General features: G+C 59.3%; 5 protein-coding genes across 6 annotated transcripts; 3 read left to right on the plus strand and 2 right to left on the minus strand.

The window, feature by feature from the left end:
- Positions 1–488: 488 nt before the first annotated feature.
- Positions 489–1123, minus strand: SDRG_13606 (hypothetical protein). Its single transcript, XM_008619702.1, has one exon. The coding sequence runs from the start codon at positions 1114–1116 to the stop codon at positions 619–621; it is 498 nt and encodes a 165-aa protein (XP_008617924.1). The 5' UTR covers positions 1117–1123; the 3' UTR covers positions 489–618.
- A 1033-nt stretch (positions 1124–2156) lies between these two features.
- SDRG_13607 (hypothetical protein) lies at positions 2157–3909 on the plus strand. The gene has a single exon (XM_008619703.1). The coding sequence runs from the start codon at positions 2176–2178 to the stop codon at positions 3832–3834; it is 1659 nt and encodes a 552-aa protein (XP_008617925.1). The 5' UTR covers positions 2157–2175; the 3' UTR covers positions 3835–3909.
- A 392-nt stretch (positions 3910–4301) lies between these two features.
- Positions 4302–7910, plus strand: SDRG_13608 (hypothetical protein; the record flags this gene model as incomplete). Its single annotated transcript, XM_008619704.1, has 2 exons — positions 4302–7766; positions 7803–7910. Exons 1-2 carry the CDS (start codon positions 4308–4310, stop codon positions 7908–7910), a joined length of 3567 nt encoding a protein of 1188 aa, XP_008617926.1. The 5' UTR covers positions 4302–4307.
- A 1110-nt stretch (positions 7911–9020) lies between these two features.
- On the plus strand, positions 9021–11507 carry SDRG_13609 (propionyl-CoA synthetase). The gene is made up of 8 exons (XM_008619705.1): positions 9021–9631; positions 9678–9935; positions 9988–10155; positions 10205–10383; positions 10436–10522; positions 10571–10803; positions 10851–10969; positions 11011–11507. Exons 1-8 carry the CDS (start codon positions 9083–9085, stop codon positions 11431–11433), a joined length of 2016 nt encoding a protein of 671 aa, XP_008617927.1. The 5' UTR covers positions 9021–9082; the 3' UTR covers positions 11434–11507.
- Positions 11508–11598: 91 nt separating this feature from the next.
- Positions 11599–13800, minus strand: SDRG_13610. Of its 2 annotated transcripts, XM_008619707.1 has the most exons (7): positions 13567–13800; positions 13397–13513; positions 13161–13346; positions 12699–13114; positions 12600–12653; positions 12045–12554; positions 11599–12000 (listed from the first exon to the last, which is right to left on the minus strand). In XM_008619707.1, coding segments are annotated over exons 1-7 (1509 nt in total). In that variant the 5' UTR covers positions 13791–13800; the 3' UTR covers positions 11599–11998. The 2 variants fall into 2 exon arrangements, with proteins under 2 accessions (XP_008617929.1, XP_008617928.1); XM_008619706.1 differs by having other exon boundaries at positions 11599–12554.
- Positions 13801–15497: the final 1697 nt, after the last annotated feature.

The following is a 15497-nucleotide window of genomic DNA, read 5'->3' on the forward strand; positions in this document are numbered from 1 at the left end:
GCCCAATGATCCTTCGGATGATCACGCCCGAGCTCACGCAGCAAGGACGAAAGCCCAGCCAAACCACCATGCGTGGCGGCGCGCGAGACTGCACTGCTGCAGTCTGGCAACGTGCTTGACTTGTCGTTGGCTTTCATGATTGGTCATCGCTACGTAACTAAAGCGAATATCACCCTTCGACTACTCAAGAACAAGGTAGCGTTGGTCGCAGACGTCGAGCTCACGCGCCTGTTCGCGACCAAGCGCAAGCGCCAATCAAAAGGACGTCGATTCGAGTAGTGGAGTTCACAACAACAAATCTATCAGTATGAAGTACGGCGAGTCATTGCACTATATGTGCGATAAAGGTAGAACGCGATCATCCCGACTTCACGTCTTGCGAATCCAACATTGCTACTATGGCCATTGGAGCCCTTGCGACTGCGGCGCAAACAGCGGGCCGACCATTTGAAAGCAGCGCATCTGCGCAATCACAAACTCGCACCTCTTTGCCCTCTTTTCAACATAAAATAGAGTGTAGAATATACACTTTAACGATCTATTACTACAATTGCACTACTAGTACGACCTAACCTCGTCAAGAAACGATATCATTCGCACGCAGTCGCTGCCACCGCGCTACGCAGCGAGCGACGGCGGGCCGTAGCGCACCGTGTCCCAGATCTTGTCGACATTGCCGTTCGCCGACACAAAGAGTCGGCGGCCATCGCACGCGTTGCGCACAATAGCGTGGCTGCCGTCAACGGTGTTCAAAATGACGAGCGCGGGTAAGAACCGGATGTGAAAGTGCTCGCGCAACGCCGCTTGGCGCGTCCGGTCGACCCACGGCAAGGCCGGAAACGGCATCTCGTCGTGGTAGAGGCAAAACTCGTCCTCGGCTTTGTCGCTCGAGACAAAGACCACGTCGAAGTCGGGGTGCGCCTCCAAAATGTCGTCGTAGAGCGTCGAGAGCGTTGGCGTAAACTCGCGGCACGGGCCGCACCAGTGAGCGCTAAAGTAGAGGCCGACGACCGACGTGGTCGCGAGATGGTCTGCTGTCGGAACCTCCTTGCCGCCACTCAAGCGCAAGCGAGGACCGAGGAGGTCGTGCCACGAGGTCATGATGGGGCTTGTCATGTGTGCTCGAAGAATGAAAATGGCGCCGTGACTGCAGAAAACCCATGCCGTGACGTGATTGGCTAAAATACTGGCGCTGGAGTGTGGCCACAACCAATCCCATCGACGAAGTCCATGTAGGCCACGCGGTACGGCATCGCCGATTGGTCCACACTATATAACGTTTGATTGGCGTTTATATATCCTTTTCAACCAATTGGAAGCCGCAGCATCAGGGTCGGCACGGAACCGCGCGGGCCAGGTCGGTCGGTGCATCACAGTCTGAAATGAAATGGCTCAAACTTGGTCTACCGATAGAGCGCGAATGAAAGAGCATGGAATGCTAACTCAAGTCGCCATTGGAGGCGTATCACGAGAGGTAATGACAAATTTATGCACGGTTGGCGCCGTTGTGATTGCGTGATACGCAGTGATTGCAAAACTGAAGGTTGAAATTTGTCCATTTCAGGCCCGACCCCGCCCATTATTACCTACCGGTACGTTTAGATTTAGCCTCGCAACTTCATTTCCAGGTGTGTAGCTCTAGTGCCGGGATGAAACCTTCCGCACTAACGTTAGCACTTGTACTAATACCCCGACGTGGCAACCTGCAACGCGTCCACGACAAATTGCTAGCATTATCCAAACCGCAACTCATACCCGATAGCTCTATTCCTAACAAGCAGGGACATGCGAGACACACATACCCCATACTCCTGCTACTGTAGCCACGCAACGCTTCTAAGTTCAATTGTTCCTGCACTCGCGGTGTTGCCACGAAAAACAAGAAGCCCAATCGGTCGGGGGCCAAGGCGCCGGCAACAAAAGCCATGGTGTCGGCGCTGACACTGACTACATGCGTCAGCAAGGCGACGAGGCAGTGAGCTGACTAAACAGAAGACGCGGGGTATACTTCAACACATCAACGCTCCATAGAAAGGGCCTTTTCCCAACTTCGAGGTTCACGACGTGACGATGTTATTTGTCTTGCGTTTTGTATATATATACAAACCGCAAGATATTAGCCTGTCACGTATGCAAAATGCCAATCAGACGCAACATCGCCTTGCACCGTGAGCAATGGCGGCGACGACGTGGCGCGTGCTCTTGGTCTTGCTGGCGCCGGCGATCGTCTCGGGCCTCTTTGTCTTTCCGGACAACTGCGGTCGACCGGGCTTCATCGCGGTGCCCGACGAGCTCCGGTGCGCGTGCGCCCACGCGACGCGCGTCTCGACCATCGACTACCTCAGCCTCCACTACTGCAACATGGATGCACTGCCGCTCGTCTCAGTCACGTTGCTCTCGACACTGCTCTGCCTCCTCTTTTACAGCGTTGGCGACACGACCGATCGGTACATGGTCCCGGCCGTCACGTCGATCGCGGCCATAACGCGACTGGACCCGAGCGTGGCCGGCGCGACGCTCCTCGCCTTTGCCAACGGCGCGCCCGACCTCTTCTCGTGCGTCGCGTCCTTCGCCGGCGCGCACACGCACAGCGGGTTTGGCGTCGGCGGTCTGCTCGGCAGCGGCCTCGTCATCGCTGTCTTTACGCTCGGGCACTTGGCGTATCTTGCGGGCGGCTTTGATCTGCGCAAGTCACCGTTCATGCGCGACGTGGCGTTCTACCTCGTGACGGTGCTCGGCCTCTTGCTCGCCTACCGCATCGGCTACATCTCGGTGCCCATGGCCATCGCCGCGATATGCTGGTATGCCGTGTACACAGCCTCGGTCGTGGGCATGCCCAGTACGCCGCCGCCAGAGATCGATAATGCCGATGACAACGACGACGACAAGGCAGTCGTGCTGCCCAATATGACCGTCACGGAGGACATGATCGTCGTGTCGGTTGATCCTAACGAGGACAATGAAGATGACGAGTGCGCGTCGACGACCGACACACTCATGAGCGTCGACGAGTCGCCGCGGTCGTTTTGGTGCGACGTCACGGACTGGGACAAGGTCGGGCGACTCGGCCAAGTCGTGATTGTCCTCCTCGCTCCCTTTCTCTTGGCGCGCCACGTCACGGTGCCCCGGCTCGAGTCGCCTCTTGTCTCGCGCAAGGAGCTCGCGACCGTCGCCTTTGCAATGCCGTACTTTCTTTTGGCCGTGAGTACGCGGTTTATGCCCGTGCCTCTGATGGCGGTCGGTGTCGCGCTCGTCGTCAGCAGTGTCCTCGCGGGACTCACGTACCGGTGCTGCGACGGCGCGCAACAGTCGTGGCAGCTTCTACGATCGTTCCTCGCGCTCTTTCTCTCCAGTCTCTGGGTCTTTGTGATTGGCCATGAGATCGTCGCCGTCATGTACGTACTCGGCGTCGGCGTCGGCATCTCGAGCGGAACGCTTGGCATCCTCGTGCTCGCGTGGGGCAACTCGATCGGCGACTTTGTCGGGAACCGCGCGCTTGTCCGGCAAGGCCACGTGCACATGGCAACCGCAGCGTGCATTGCTGGCCCGATCTTCAACACGCTCGTCGGCGGCGGTCTCTCGCTGCTGCTCGGCTGTCTCCACGCTAATGATCACCGCGTTGCGATCTGGAGCGCCGACCACAATGGATCGCTTGGCATCGGTTTTGTCGTCTTGGCTATCGCGCTGCTCTCGCTCTTGGTACTCGGGTCGAGATATCCAGCCAAAGACATTGAGCTCACACCGACCTTTGGGCTCTTCCTCGTCGCCCTCTACAGCCTCTTTTGCGTCTGGACGCTCGTAGACGAGACGTCGAGCTGGCAAAACGACGACTGAAGCTAGCCAATGTAGTGTTACGAAATAGAATTATGTTCGCGTATTGTACGTCAAGTACTATGATATAATATGTCGATTGTGGGAAGATGGAGGCAGCTCGCCGCGCCAACGACACAGAGCGACCTTCGTGACATGCTCGTATGTGGCGTGTCATTGCCGAGGACAGGAGATGCCCAATGGAGTACGCCGCCCCCTCGATCATTCAAGTTGGCCAACATTGGTCGACGAGGCTGGACAGTTGAATCGTATGCTGGATAGATGGATAGATCCAGGGATAGATCCGTCGTTTTCTGGCTGACAATTCGGTGCCACTCGGTCGGTTGATGCCCATCAAACGCAGCAACCGTCAAACGGCGATGAAGTTCGCACATGCATGTCGCGTATTCGAGTTGCCTACAAACAGCAGTATAACCTGCGTGGAACTTGGCACGCGCGAACTTGCACGTAATCAGCATTCAGGTTTGTTTGGTGGTATGAAGGAGGAGGCGACGCCGTCCCTATCGGCGGCGTACATGGAGGTCCTTCGGAACCTTGATGGCACCGTCGAGGCGCCTGGCAAGTACGCCTTAACAGGCGAGCTCTTCGACATTGGTCCGCCCAAGCTTGGCGTCGACCGCTCGCAAGGCTACAAGCCGTCGCCCGACCTCGTGCCCGTCAAGCAGCCCGCGTCGGTCATCGCCAGCTTTGGGCCCGCGCCGCTGGTTGTGCCCAAGGAGCACATCTACTTTGTCCAAGGCGAGCAAGAGTGGGCACGCTACCTCGACGGCTGGACGCTGCACAACATCACACGCGTCCTCAAGCCCGCTTGCAAGCGCATCACGCTCCATCTCTCGCACGTGACGATCGACGGTCCCGGCGCATCGCCGGTGCTCACGCCGTCGCAAGCACCCCGAGGCACGTTCGGGACATTGGCGATTGCGCTGCCGTCGACGTGCGTCCGGCAAATCACGTTTACGAGCACCGACGACGCCACTGCGTGGATGCCCTTTACGCATACAACGATGAGCTTTGCCGCGTGGTACAACGACTGCACTGTTACTGTGGCGCCAATTACGACACCGGGGCACCGTGCGTACCTCGTCTACAGCTTGGTCAGCAGCGACGGCGAGCCGCACCGGACGAGCCCGGCAACGACGTCATCCGCAGCGGCCGAGCTCGCGGCCCTCGCTGCCCAAACCCACCAGCTCGACATAACGTACGCATATCGGCTCTTCAACAAGACCAACGATTTGCGGTTCGAGGCGCTTCAAGGTCGAGATGCCGCCTTCCTCAACGCACTCGTTGCCGCTGGTACATTCGATGTCGCGCTCGTCCGGGCCCCGCGGCAGAAGCTCACGCGCGCCGAAATGCACACGGAAGCATGCAACAAGCGGCCGCGAGAAGACTTCCGCCGTCAACCCCAAGTCGCCACCGCACCGAAGCGTGTGACGATACCCTCGAACGAGCGCGCGCCGCACTCCTACGACGCGAGCGGCGTCAAGTACTTGGATGCCGACCTCGATGACCATGACGAGTCTGACACGGACGCGTCGGACGCCGGTGACTGCAGTGACGACGAGATGTTCTACCAGTACGTCGATAAAGAGCAGCCAGTGTCCAAGACGAGCACGGACGCGTTCCACGAAGACCGTCTGTACTTTGAAGACAATGCTGTCGACAGAAGCTTTCCCAATGCAAGCAATTCGAAGAAGCGCCGCCGAGCCCAAGTCGACATGGACGACTCGCCGTTGGCGTACTCGTACGGCCGTTCACGCTACCTTGGCGATGACGATGGATACAGCGGTGAAGACGGCAGTGCCGACGACGGCAGGGACCACAGTGACGACGACGGCAGGGACCGCAGTGACGACGATGGTGACAGTCGTGACGCATATGACGACGACGACAGCGAGTGGGACGTCGATGTGTACGACTTTGATGACCAACGTGACGAAGAGTTTGACGACGAGTCGGATGAAGTCTACTACGACGACGACTGGGGCGAACCGTACGGAGACCAAGACGCGGACGCACCGTGCGCCGACAACAAGACGACGCTCGAGGACAGCGAGAGCGACACCGGCGTCGATGCCGCGTATCGCAAAACACGGAAACGAGATTTTATGTACGGGAACTGCGACTGCGACGATAGATTCAAGCGCAAGCCGTGGCGTCGCATCACCGAAGCCCTCCTGCACCCGACGTCGTCGGATGCGATGCAAGCTGCACTCCTTACTCGGTCAGTCGGACGCTGGATCACGAACCGCGGTCTCAAGCGTCTGCGCTCCGTCCTCCTCGTGTTTTGGCCCAAGCGCCACCGAGCGCGTATCCTCGGCCTTGACGCCGCCGTCGCTGCTCTCGAGAAGAACGAGCCAAGTCTCCTTGGTTTTGCAACGACCGACGACATCGCCGCCAGCCTCATCGATGCGTTTGGTGCTCCAGGTGTGCACTTCACCGACGTCCACGTGACCGCAGTCGGCGCGTATCTGCTGAGCCACCCGTCGCCGACTTTGGTGGCGCGCTTTCTACCATTTAGCGTCACCATGCGCAAACGAACGTCCCGTCGCCGGGGTCTCCGCTGGTTTCAAGCCGCTATCGCTACATTCGGTGTCGCTGCCGTCGCCAGTGACATCCTCGCTCTTTGCACGCCCAAGCACGAAGGCCTATATTACCTCGGCAAGGCCATCCGATGGATGCGCCGGCTTTTCGTCTCGAACGCCGCGTATGTCACGCAAGACGGCTTTGGCCCGCTCCTCGTTCAGTGCTGGCGGACGCTCGCAACGCAGCTCGCGGCCATTCCGTCGGTCGACGCGTACCCGCATGCAATGCCTTGGCGCCTACAGCCGCCGATGCTTCAAGCGGCGCTCGAGTTGGAGGCGGCAGCCGCCGCTGTCTCGTCGCAGTCCTTTCCGACCTCGGTCTATGCGTTTGCTACCACCGTGTACACGACGCCCGAAGCTGTCACTGCAATTGTCCTCCCGGCGGTCGTCCAAGCGTCACCGACAACGATCGCGACACCGTTTCTTCCTCTCCTGCAGCGCAATCTCCCGACTCTTCATGACGCGCTCACCAGATCAACGGATATCGGACGTTGGATCCTCCGCTTTAATGACCGGTTTGGTGACGTCCTCGCCGACTACAAGGAGGCCGCGGTGCTGCCCGAAGCCGACTACGACGTCGTACGCACTCTGCTGTATGCTCTGCGCAACGGCGGCATGACGCTGTCGGACGCTGACGCCACCGCGATGGCCGACGACGTTCTCACAAGGACACGGGGCGTGGTCGTAGCGACCGTTGCGCGTCAGCTCAAGGCCCGTGGCATCCCGATGAGTGGCATGGCGCTAGTGAGGACGGTGACGCAAGCACTCGCGGCCTGTCACTTGCTCTCGGCAGTGCATGTCAACCGCCTCGTTGATGCCGTCACGGACGTTGTCTTTGCGTCCGATGACGCACTCTACTACGTCCGCCACGTGCTCTACCCCGTCCTTCGATACCTCGACGTGATCTTGACCATGTATTCCGCTCGGCGCGACGAGCTCGCGACGAGTATTCGAATGGCGCTAGAAGACGCCCTCGATGTCCCGGATGTCGCGCCACTGGTCCAGCTCCAAGGACTGTGCACCTGCACCGCGTGCACTGTGGTGACGGGTCACCTCGCCGACCAAGGGCCCCTGCGGAATCTGAGTGAGGTGGTGCCAGTGACCTGCGCCGGGCTTCGCGCCGCCATTTCAAGATTGCCGCCGCACCATCCACGCGTGACGCTGGTGCTCCTTGGACCGACGTCGGCCAGTCTTCGTATTTGGACGCAAGCAGGTGCCCAAGCTCGGCGCCAGCGAGACGAAGCCATGGTGGCGTACCTGGCTGGAAGGCGGCCGGCGCCGACGCGCGCCGAGGCAGACGACGCAATCGCTGCGCTGGAAGCGACGCTGCCTCTTTTACCGACGACGCCACCGGTCGTTCGATCGTATCACCACATGGGCGACTACTAGTACAGCGGGACCTACTGGTACTGGTACTCCAACGGTGTTTACCACGAAGACTCTGGCGGCACCTACTTTGACTACATGGGCGCCCGGGACTACCATTGCGACTATTAGTGCGACTAACTAATGCCACGCGTGGCTTGGCTTTTGCACTCGACGCCATCCATGTGGTGTTATGCAAGTTATCATGGACTAGCGTCGACCCGCGCCAGGCGCGTTCCTGCCCCCAAAGGTCCAATGCGGAAGGTCCAGCGCCGCCATTTCGATGCGATTTGTATCAATACGAGCCGCGTACAAAGCAGCTACACCGAGTTGCACGGGTCATCAGCACTTGTGAATTTACCGCGGAAAACGCAGCAAAGGATACGAGCCATCGTCCCACAAGGCCGACAATTGCTCGCCGATCGATCTTACTGGCGCGCCGTCTGGCAAGTGCAATCTGGGCCGTGGGGCTCGGCTCCTATCATCGAACAGGACCGTCGAAGCGAGCTTGTCGAGGCGAAAGCTTCGCGATGCACCGATGCGCTTCCATCTTGCGGTGCACAGACATGCGAGAGATTGCGCAACCAGCGACTGCCCAATACCGCATGGTATGCAAAGGGCCCGTTGCAGATGGGTGAAAGGTCGGACACGGACAGACACGGGTAGCCGACGCGGCATCGGAGGGGCTTGGCAGCCGACTCGACCGCACCCAATGCTCGTCCGACCTTGCCCTTGCAGGCTTCTTCTTCCGCGCATCAACCTAGTACCTTCGAGCAGCAGCGTATGTTGGCAGCATCATCATCCAACGACGTTCAAGAACACTCGACGTCGACGTCGAGGACCAGATTGTTGCTGCCTCCTCGTGTCCGTTCCCAGCACACGTTTGCCGTCGTGCCCGACAGCCGGTCCACCAAGCTCAAGGGACCGACGACCACGGACAAAGCCGACCTCCCTGTGGTCCCTCGTGCGATTCCCAGTAGCCATCTCGACGTTGTTGCGCCCAGCTGCAGCCGCCCATCTCGTTCGATGGGCGTGGGAGTGCTAGCGTCTGGTTTGTGGTCTGGTATCTGGTAGCGCTCTGATCCGAGCACATCATCCCTCGACGCCCCAACTTCAACAAAGCCCGGCACTCAACTGACCAAATTGCCCTTTCTTCCATCGTACCGTCCAGAATGTACCATTTCACTTGGTATTTGTATGGTAACGTAATCTGTACGGAATGTACGTACGTGTATCAGAAAGGCCGACGATCCTTGCCAAGGTGCCCAGATTTCCATTCGCCACTTTGAGCGCAGTCGTTTCGTATGCTGCTTCGCCGGACCGCGCTCCACCGCCTGAGCCGCAGCAGCCGCGTCTTCAGCGCCGCTGCGCCGCCCATGAAGCACTATCTGACCGAGTACCGCAAGAGCATCGACGACCCGGAGGCGTTCTGGGACGAAGCCGCCAAGGACATCCACTGGTTCAAGCCGTACACCAAGGTCCTCGACAAGACCAACGCGCCGTTCTACAAGTGGTTTCCCGACGGCGAAATGAACACGTGCTACAACGCGCTCGACGTCCACGTCGCCAACGGCAAGGGCGACGCACCGGCCATCTTTTACGAGAGCCCCATGACCGGCACGAAGCGCACGATCACGTACGCCGAGCTCCTCGAGCACGTCGAAGTCCTCGCCGGTGCACTCGCCCGCCAAGGCGTCACAAAGGGTGACCGCGTCGTCATCTACATGCCCATGATCCCGGAGACCGCAATGGCGATGCTGGCCTGCGCCCGCCTCGGCGCGATCCACTCGGTCGTGTTTGGGGGCTTCTCGGCCAAAGAACTCGCCGTGCGGCTCGAAGACGCCAAGCCCAAGGTACAATGCGCCCTTGTCGACGTGCTCGGGTGCTAAAGCTTCGTAGGTGGTGCTCAGTGCGAGCTGCGGCCTTGAGCCCAAGGGCATCATCGAATACGAGCCGATGCTCAAGGGCGCGATCGAGCTCTCGGCGCACAAGCCGGAACTGTGCGTTGTCTACCAGCGCCAGAAGCGCCACTACAACCTCGGCGAGAAGGACATGTCGTGGGCCGACTTTATCGATGGCGCGACGCCGCATGCGTGCGTGCCCGTCAAGTCGACCGACCCGCTCTACATTCTATACACGTCCGGCACGACGGGCAAGGTACTCTAGTCGCTCTCAGTAGAACAAGCGTCTCCATCTTGCTCTCGTGTAGCCCAAGGGCGTCGTCCGCGACCACGGTGGTCACAACGTCGCGCTCAAGTGGGCGATGCAAAACATCATGGGCATGAACCCGGGCGAGACGTACTGGGCGGCCTCGGACTTTGGCTGGGTCGTCGGCCACTCGTTCATCGTCTACGCGCCGCTCTTCCACGGCTGCGCAGTACGTCTGCTTGGATCGGCTGGATACGATCTTATTCTCATGTCGATAGACCGTGATCTACGAGGGCAAGCCCGTGGGCACCCCGGACGCCGGAGCATTCTGGCGCGTCATCTCGAGCTACAACGTCAAAGCGCTCTTCACGGCCCCGACCGCGCTCCGTGCGATCCGCAAGGAAGACCCGGATGCGACGTTTTTGCACCAGTACAAGAAACACATGTCGCACCTCAAGTGCGTTCTTTGTATCAATCTATCGAGCAGCAGTTGCTCACATGGCGTGCAGGACGCTCTTTGTGGCCGGCGAGCGCGGCGATCCGGCGACGATCCAGTTCTTCACCGACCAGCTCCAGCTGCCGATCGTCGACAACTGGTACCTTGCTTCCCCTGCATTGGCATGCATGTCGACACCTGTGTCCAGGTGGCAAACTGAAATTGGCTGGCCCGTCTGCTCGCAGATGATGGGCATGGACCAGCGTGACGCCAACGGCAGTGAGCACCCAGGGATCAAGTACGGGTCGGCGTCGCGGCCGGTCCCGGGCTTTGACGTTGTCCTGCAAGACAAATTTTACGCGACCGAAGACAAGACGCACGAGCACGACCCGAACGACGTGGCTGAAGGCAGCATCCTCCTGCGCCTGCCATTACCGCCAGGTCGATCTCGCCCCCTCCCTGTATCTAGGTGCTCAAAATGGATGCAGGCACGTTCACTACCTTGTACAACAACGACGTCGAGTACGTGAGCAAGTACATGGACGAGCATCCGGGCTACTACACGACGGGCGACGCCGGGCACATTGACGACGACAACTACGTCTACGTATGCCGGCAACCAAGACTTTATTGACGACGACATCGTAGATCATGTCGCGCACCGACGACATCATCAACGTGGCCGGCCACCGGCTCTGCACCGGCGCGATCGAAGAAGTCATTCAAACCGACGACAACATTGCCGAATGCGCGGTTGTCGGCGTCGCCGATGCGCTCAAGGGGCACATTCCAGTGGCATTTGCAGTGCTAAAGTCCAACACGACAGCCTCGAAAGACGAGGTCGCGTCCGCGATCGTCGCCCGCGTCCGGTCGCAGATTGGGAGCTTTGTGTGCTTAAAGGACGTGCTCATCGTGGACCAGCTGCCAAAGACCCGGTCCGGCAAGATTGTCCGGCGCACGATCCAAGCGATCGCTGACTCGCGCCCGTACACGGTGCCCGCGACGATCGAGAACGAGTCGGTGCTCGTCGACATTGCAAAGTCGCTTCAGACCATCGGGTACGCCAAGTAGTCGCGTTGCCCAGTGTCGTGTCGTCTGGTGTCGTACAACTAAGCTATATTACGTAACCCATTCTTGTGTTCCCAGTCTTATTGTGCTAACATTGTACAGCGCGGTATGTGCAAAACCAGCAACAAACTGTCGACATTGCGTTGGTGACCAGATCGAGATCTGGTGGTGCACGCGAAGGCTAGAATGTCTGGTCCACGGACGCTTCGCTTGGTTCGGGTTGACGTTGATTGTCGTGGGACCCGATTTTCCGGCCCTTGTTGAATCCCAGCAGCCCCACCGCCCGAGTGAATGATGCAACGGGTGGCATCGGCTACCACGGCGTGCAGCCGATGATGCGGTCCCTTCCCATGCTCTTGCCCGCCCAAGCACACTCGGCTGCGCGAGACACCACTCCAGGACCGTAAACGACTCGTCGAGCTTCGTGTTCGTCGACGTCCCATCTTTGTTGGATGCATCGTTACGGGTGGAATCCCACTGGCGCTAGGAGGCTGCGCTGCCGGCCCGGAGCTTGTTGAAGGCGTCGATGGCCTTGTCGTAGGCCGTGATGCCCGAGCCGCCGGGTCCGTTCTGGAACTGACGTCGGTTCTCCATGTAAAAGATGTGGAGCTTGCACGTTCCCGCGCCTCTCTGACGGTGGGCGCGGTTCGGGCAAAAGCACTCGGGGCACGGGCGCATCTTGCGCTTCGTATTCGGTCGCAAGTTGACTTCGCCATGCGCGAGTTCGGCCAGCGCACGTTGCCACTGAGTAGCCGTCGACGATGCGGCTGCGTTGGTGTCGAAAACGTCCTGCACATGGCGGTCGGTCCCGATGGAAGCAAGCGCGGCCCGAGCTTCATGGAGCTCGACCGCGTCGACGGCCACACGCGGGGTCTCTTCCATAGCGTTAGCTGCACTGGTATCAACGGCCGTGACGTCTGTGACGTCCGTGGCGGAGACGTCCGTCCGTTCAGGCGGCGTGGCATCTCTCTCGGAAGCCGCGAGCTGCTGCATTGAGCGCGTGTACGCGGCGACGTCGAGCGTCACGATGCGGTCCCCGCTGTGTCGGAACGGCAAGAGCGCGACCATGGATGAGGGATACCACGTCTGAAGCAATCGCTCGTCAAGGCTCGAGAAGAAGGTGCCTACATCGCCAGTGGCGGATCTATACCGAGATGCTCTGGACGTACCTCTGGTCGCAGGAGTGGTGCTGCGACCTCGACTCGAACTCGGAACGTGTGGCTCTAGTATAGCATGCATGACACGAACTCATGCTGGACGTTGCACACCTGCCGCGTTGTTGGCGGCGCCCGTACAGTTAGGATGGCGCAGTCGACGATACTTGAGGTAGGATTTGCGCCCGTCCAGCGAAACCACGGGCTCAAAGCCCTTGCACCACCCATGGGCGACGACGCCCGTACGACCGCAGACGGGGCAGTTGAGGTCCGCGACGGCGATCAAGTGCGAGAAGAAGGTGAACGGACACCACACGTACACATCGCAGCCGCCAAAGACGCGCGCGTCCGGGTCCGTGGGCATTGTCGCATCGAGCGCCGGGTCCGAGATCGTATACTTCCACGTGGGCCAGAGCCGTCGATCCAAGACCGTCTTGGCACACGGCTTCAAGTCGAGCAGCACCGGCAAGGTCGCGACACGCTGGAGCCACTCGTTGTCGAGCAGCTGGGATTCGACGGCGCCGCCAGGTCTACATCGAGCGTGCGATCACGAGGGGCCCATCAGGTCGATCGTACGGCGTCGCATTGCTATTGTCCGTGTCGTCGTCATCGACAGTGTCGCTATCGCCGCGCGGGTGGATCTCGGTGGACCGGCGCTCGTCTTCGTGTGGCGTCACTTGGCGTCCACCACCTTTGTCACTGCTCTCGGCCATCTGCGCCTCTCTTCTTGCATCGCGGTCGAGACGGGTGTCATCATGGCGGCTACGATCACATACATGGAGGTGCTGCAGGCTTAGCCAGTGGCCACGTACACCAACAGCGGTCGGCAACCGGCGGGCGTCTCGTAGGCGCGGCGCATGCGATGGACAATGACGCTCCTGGTAATAGCTTTCTGCAACTTGACGGCGCGCTTCTTGGCGGCGCGCTTCCTGCATGTTGCCCATGACGCCGTTGGAGCATGATGGATGCATTGTCGTACTACCTTGCGGCCACGCCTTCGGGGCACCCAGCGCCATGCTGCCGCTGCTTGCGGCAGAGCGCGCAGATGTTCTTGCCGTCGACGATGACCCGCGGGCCCGTGCTTCGCGATCGGCCCACGGCCGGGACTTCGCGTGGCGGCTCCATGCTTGCGACTCGACTGACTGCGGGAAATGCGAGTCGCCATTGTAGCCAATCACATGCTTGGATACTCACGATTCGCCACATTATAGCCAATCCCATGGCTTGATCTATGCGACGAAAATACGCCAATGTTGGTTAAGCCGGTCAACCCCAACCCTCGCCAGTGTAGGGGACTAGAGTCCTACACTCTCTAGTTCACACGTCGACACACCACAAGCGCCTGCGCTACGGACGACATCACACGACAGTCTCCCAGCGTCTCTCATGCGCCGCTCGGTTGGTCCACTACATCACTACACAACACACCCTTGTGCGTCAATCTATCTTTTAATTGAATAACGACTTTTTTGCGCGAAGCGCGGCACGAGCGCAGCGAGGGCACCCGGCGGTAGCCGGGCCCGTGCGATAGCACGGTAGGGCAAAATGAAGTCTCAACATGGTATTCCGGCGTGCGTAGCGCGTCGGGAAGGGTCAAATTCGGTTAAGTACGAGTGGCAGGTCAATGTCGTGATTTTTGACTAGGTGTTTGTAACAACGCTACAAAGTGCGGAAGCGTACTTAACCGAACCGCGCGCAGCGCGCCACGAGCGAAGCGAGTCGACCCGGCGTAGCCGGGTCCTGCGCGATAGCGCAAACCACGAGCGTAGCGAGTGCACCCGGCGATAGCCGGGGTCTGTGCGGTAGCGCGGTAGGGATACATGCCATGCGCGCAGCGCTAATCCTGAGTTTAGCGTGGACACTTGCGATAGTGCACGGCAGTGTGGTAGGATACTGTGCGCGATAGCGCAATGTACGAGCGTAGCGAGTGCATTTGGTATCGTTGGGGCCTGCGCGATAGCGCGGGACCTCAATGTCACGCGTGGTGTTAGATCAATGAGTTTGATCGCGATGTTAGAATCGTATCTGGATGTTACGGTTGCTTTGCAGGTTGCTATTGCAATCCGCACGTCAAGCACAGAGCAGAAGCAGAAGATCCGATCATGGTGTGGACGCCAGGCTCTGTGGCGGAGCGCAAGTGCGAGCAGCGTAATCGCCAAGCTGCATGCGCCCTGGCGACATCTACTCTGGAGGCAAAGGAGCTCAAGCGGAATATCGCCGCGAGGCAGAGGCGACGGCAGCAAACCAAGGCGGCGACCGCGCCCGCCACTGCATCTCCAGGCGAGGCGCGCGTGCAGCAGCCGCGCCTGTCACAGTAGAATTGCTCGGCCTGCAAATTTGAGTAGCGATTCTTTAAACCACCTCATGAACGTTATACATCCTACAATGTTGATTATTCCACACTGTCCAAGCTACGACACAGACACACCGCTAGGTTGCACGCGATACCAAACTGGAATAAAAAAGCGCGCCAGGACCTGCGCAAACCTTCTCCACGAATCAAACCACTGCGCATGCTACACAGAAAGACCGCTAGATGGCCCACCGGCCCTATGCCCCACCTCGACCACAAAGACCAACCACACCCTGCCCCAAAAAAACACGAGGTTTGGGGCAGGGTACGTTGAACTTCAATGCACATGATCCCGTCCACCGAATCCAAACTACCTCACACGCAGTACACGATCCCTCCGCTAGATTGCACGCTACCCCAATGCAAAACCTCAACCAAAGAGCTCGGCCAAAACCTGCCCCAAGAAAACACGAGGTTAACCCTAGTCCAACTATAAAAGTGATACTAGTAATGTTTGATATGCACGTTTGACGATAGGTCATCTGTGCACAATGTGTGGCTCAGTTGGTCGAGATCCATCGTATTTCACAAAGATGCACGGCTGTTGACGACGGTATAGC

Source organism: Saprolegnia diclina, assembly GCF_000281045.1.
Source record: "Saprolegnia diclina VS20 unplaced genomic scaffold supercont1.61, whole genome shotgun sequence".
NCBI lineage: Eukaryota > Oomycota > Saprolegniomycetes > Saprolegniales > Saprolegniaceae > Saprolegnia > Saprolegnia diclina.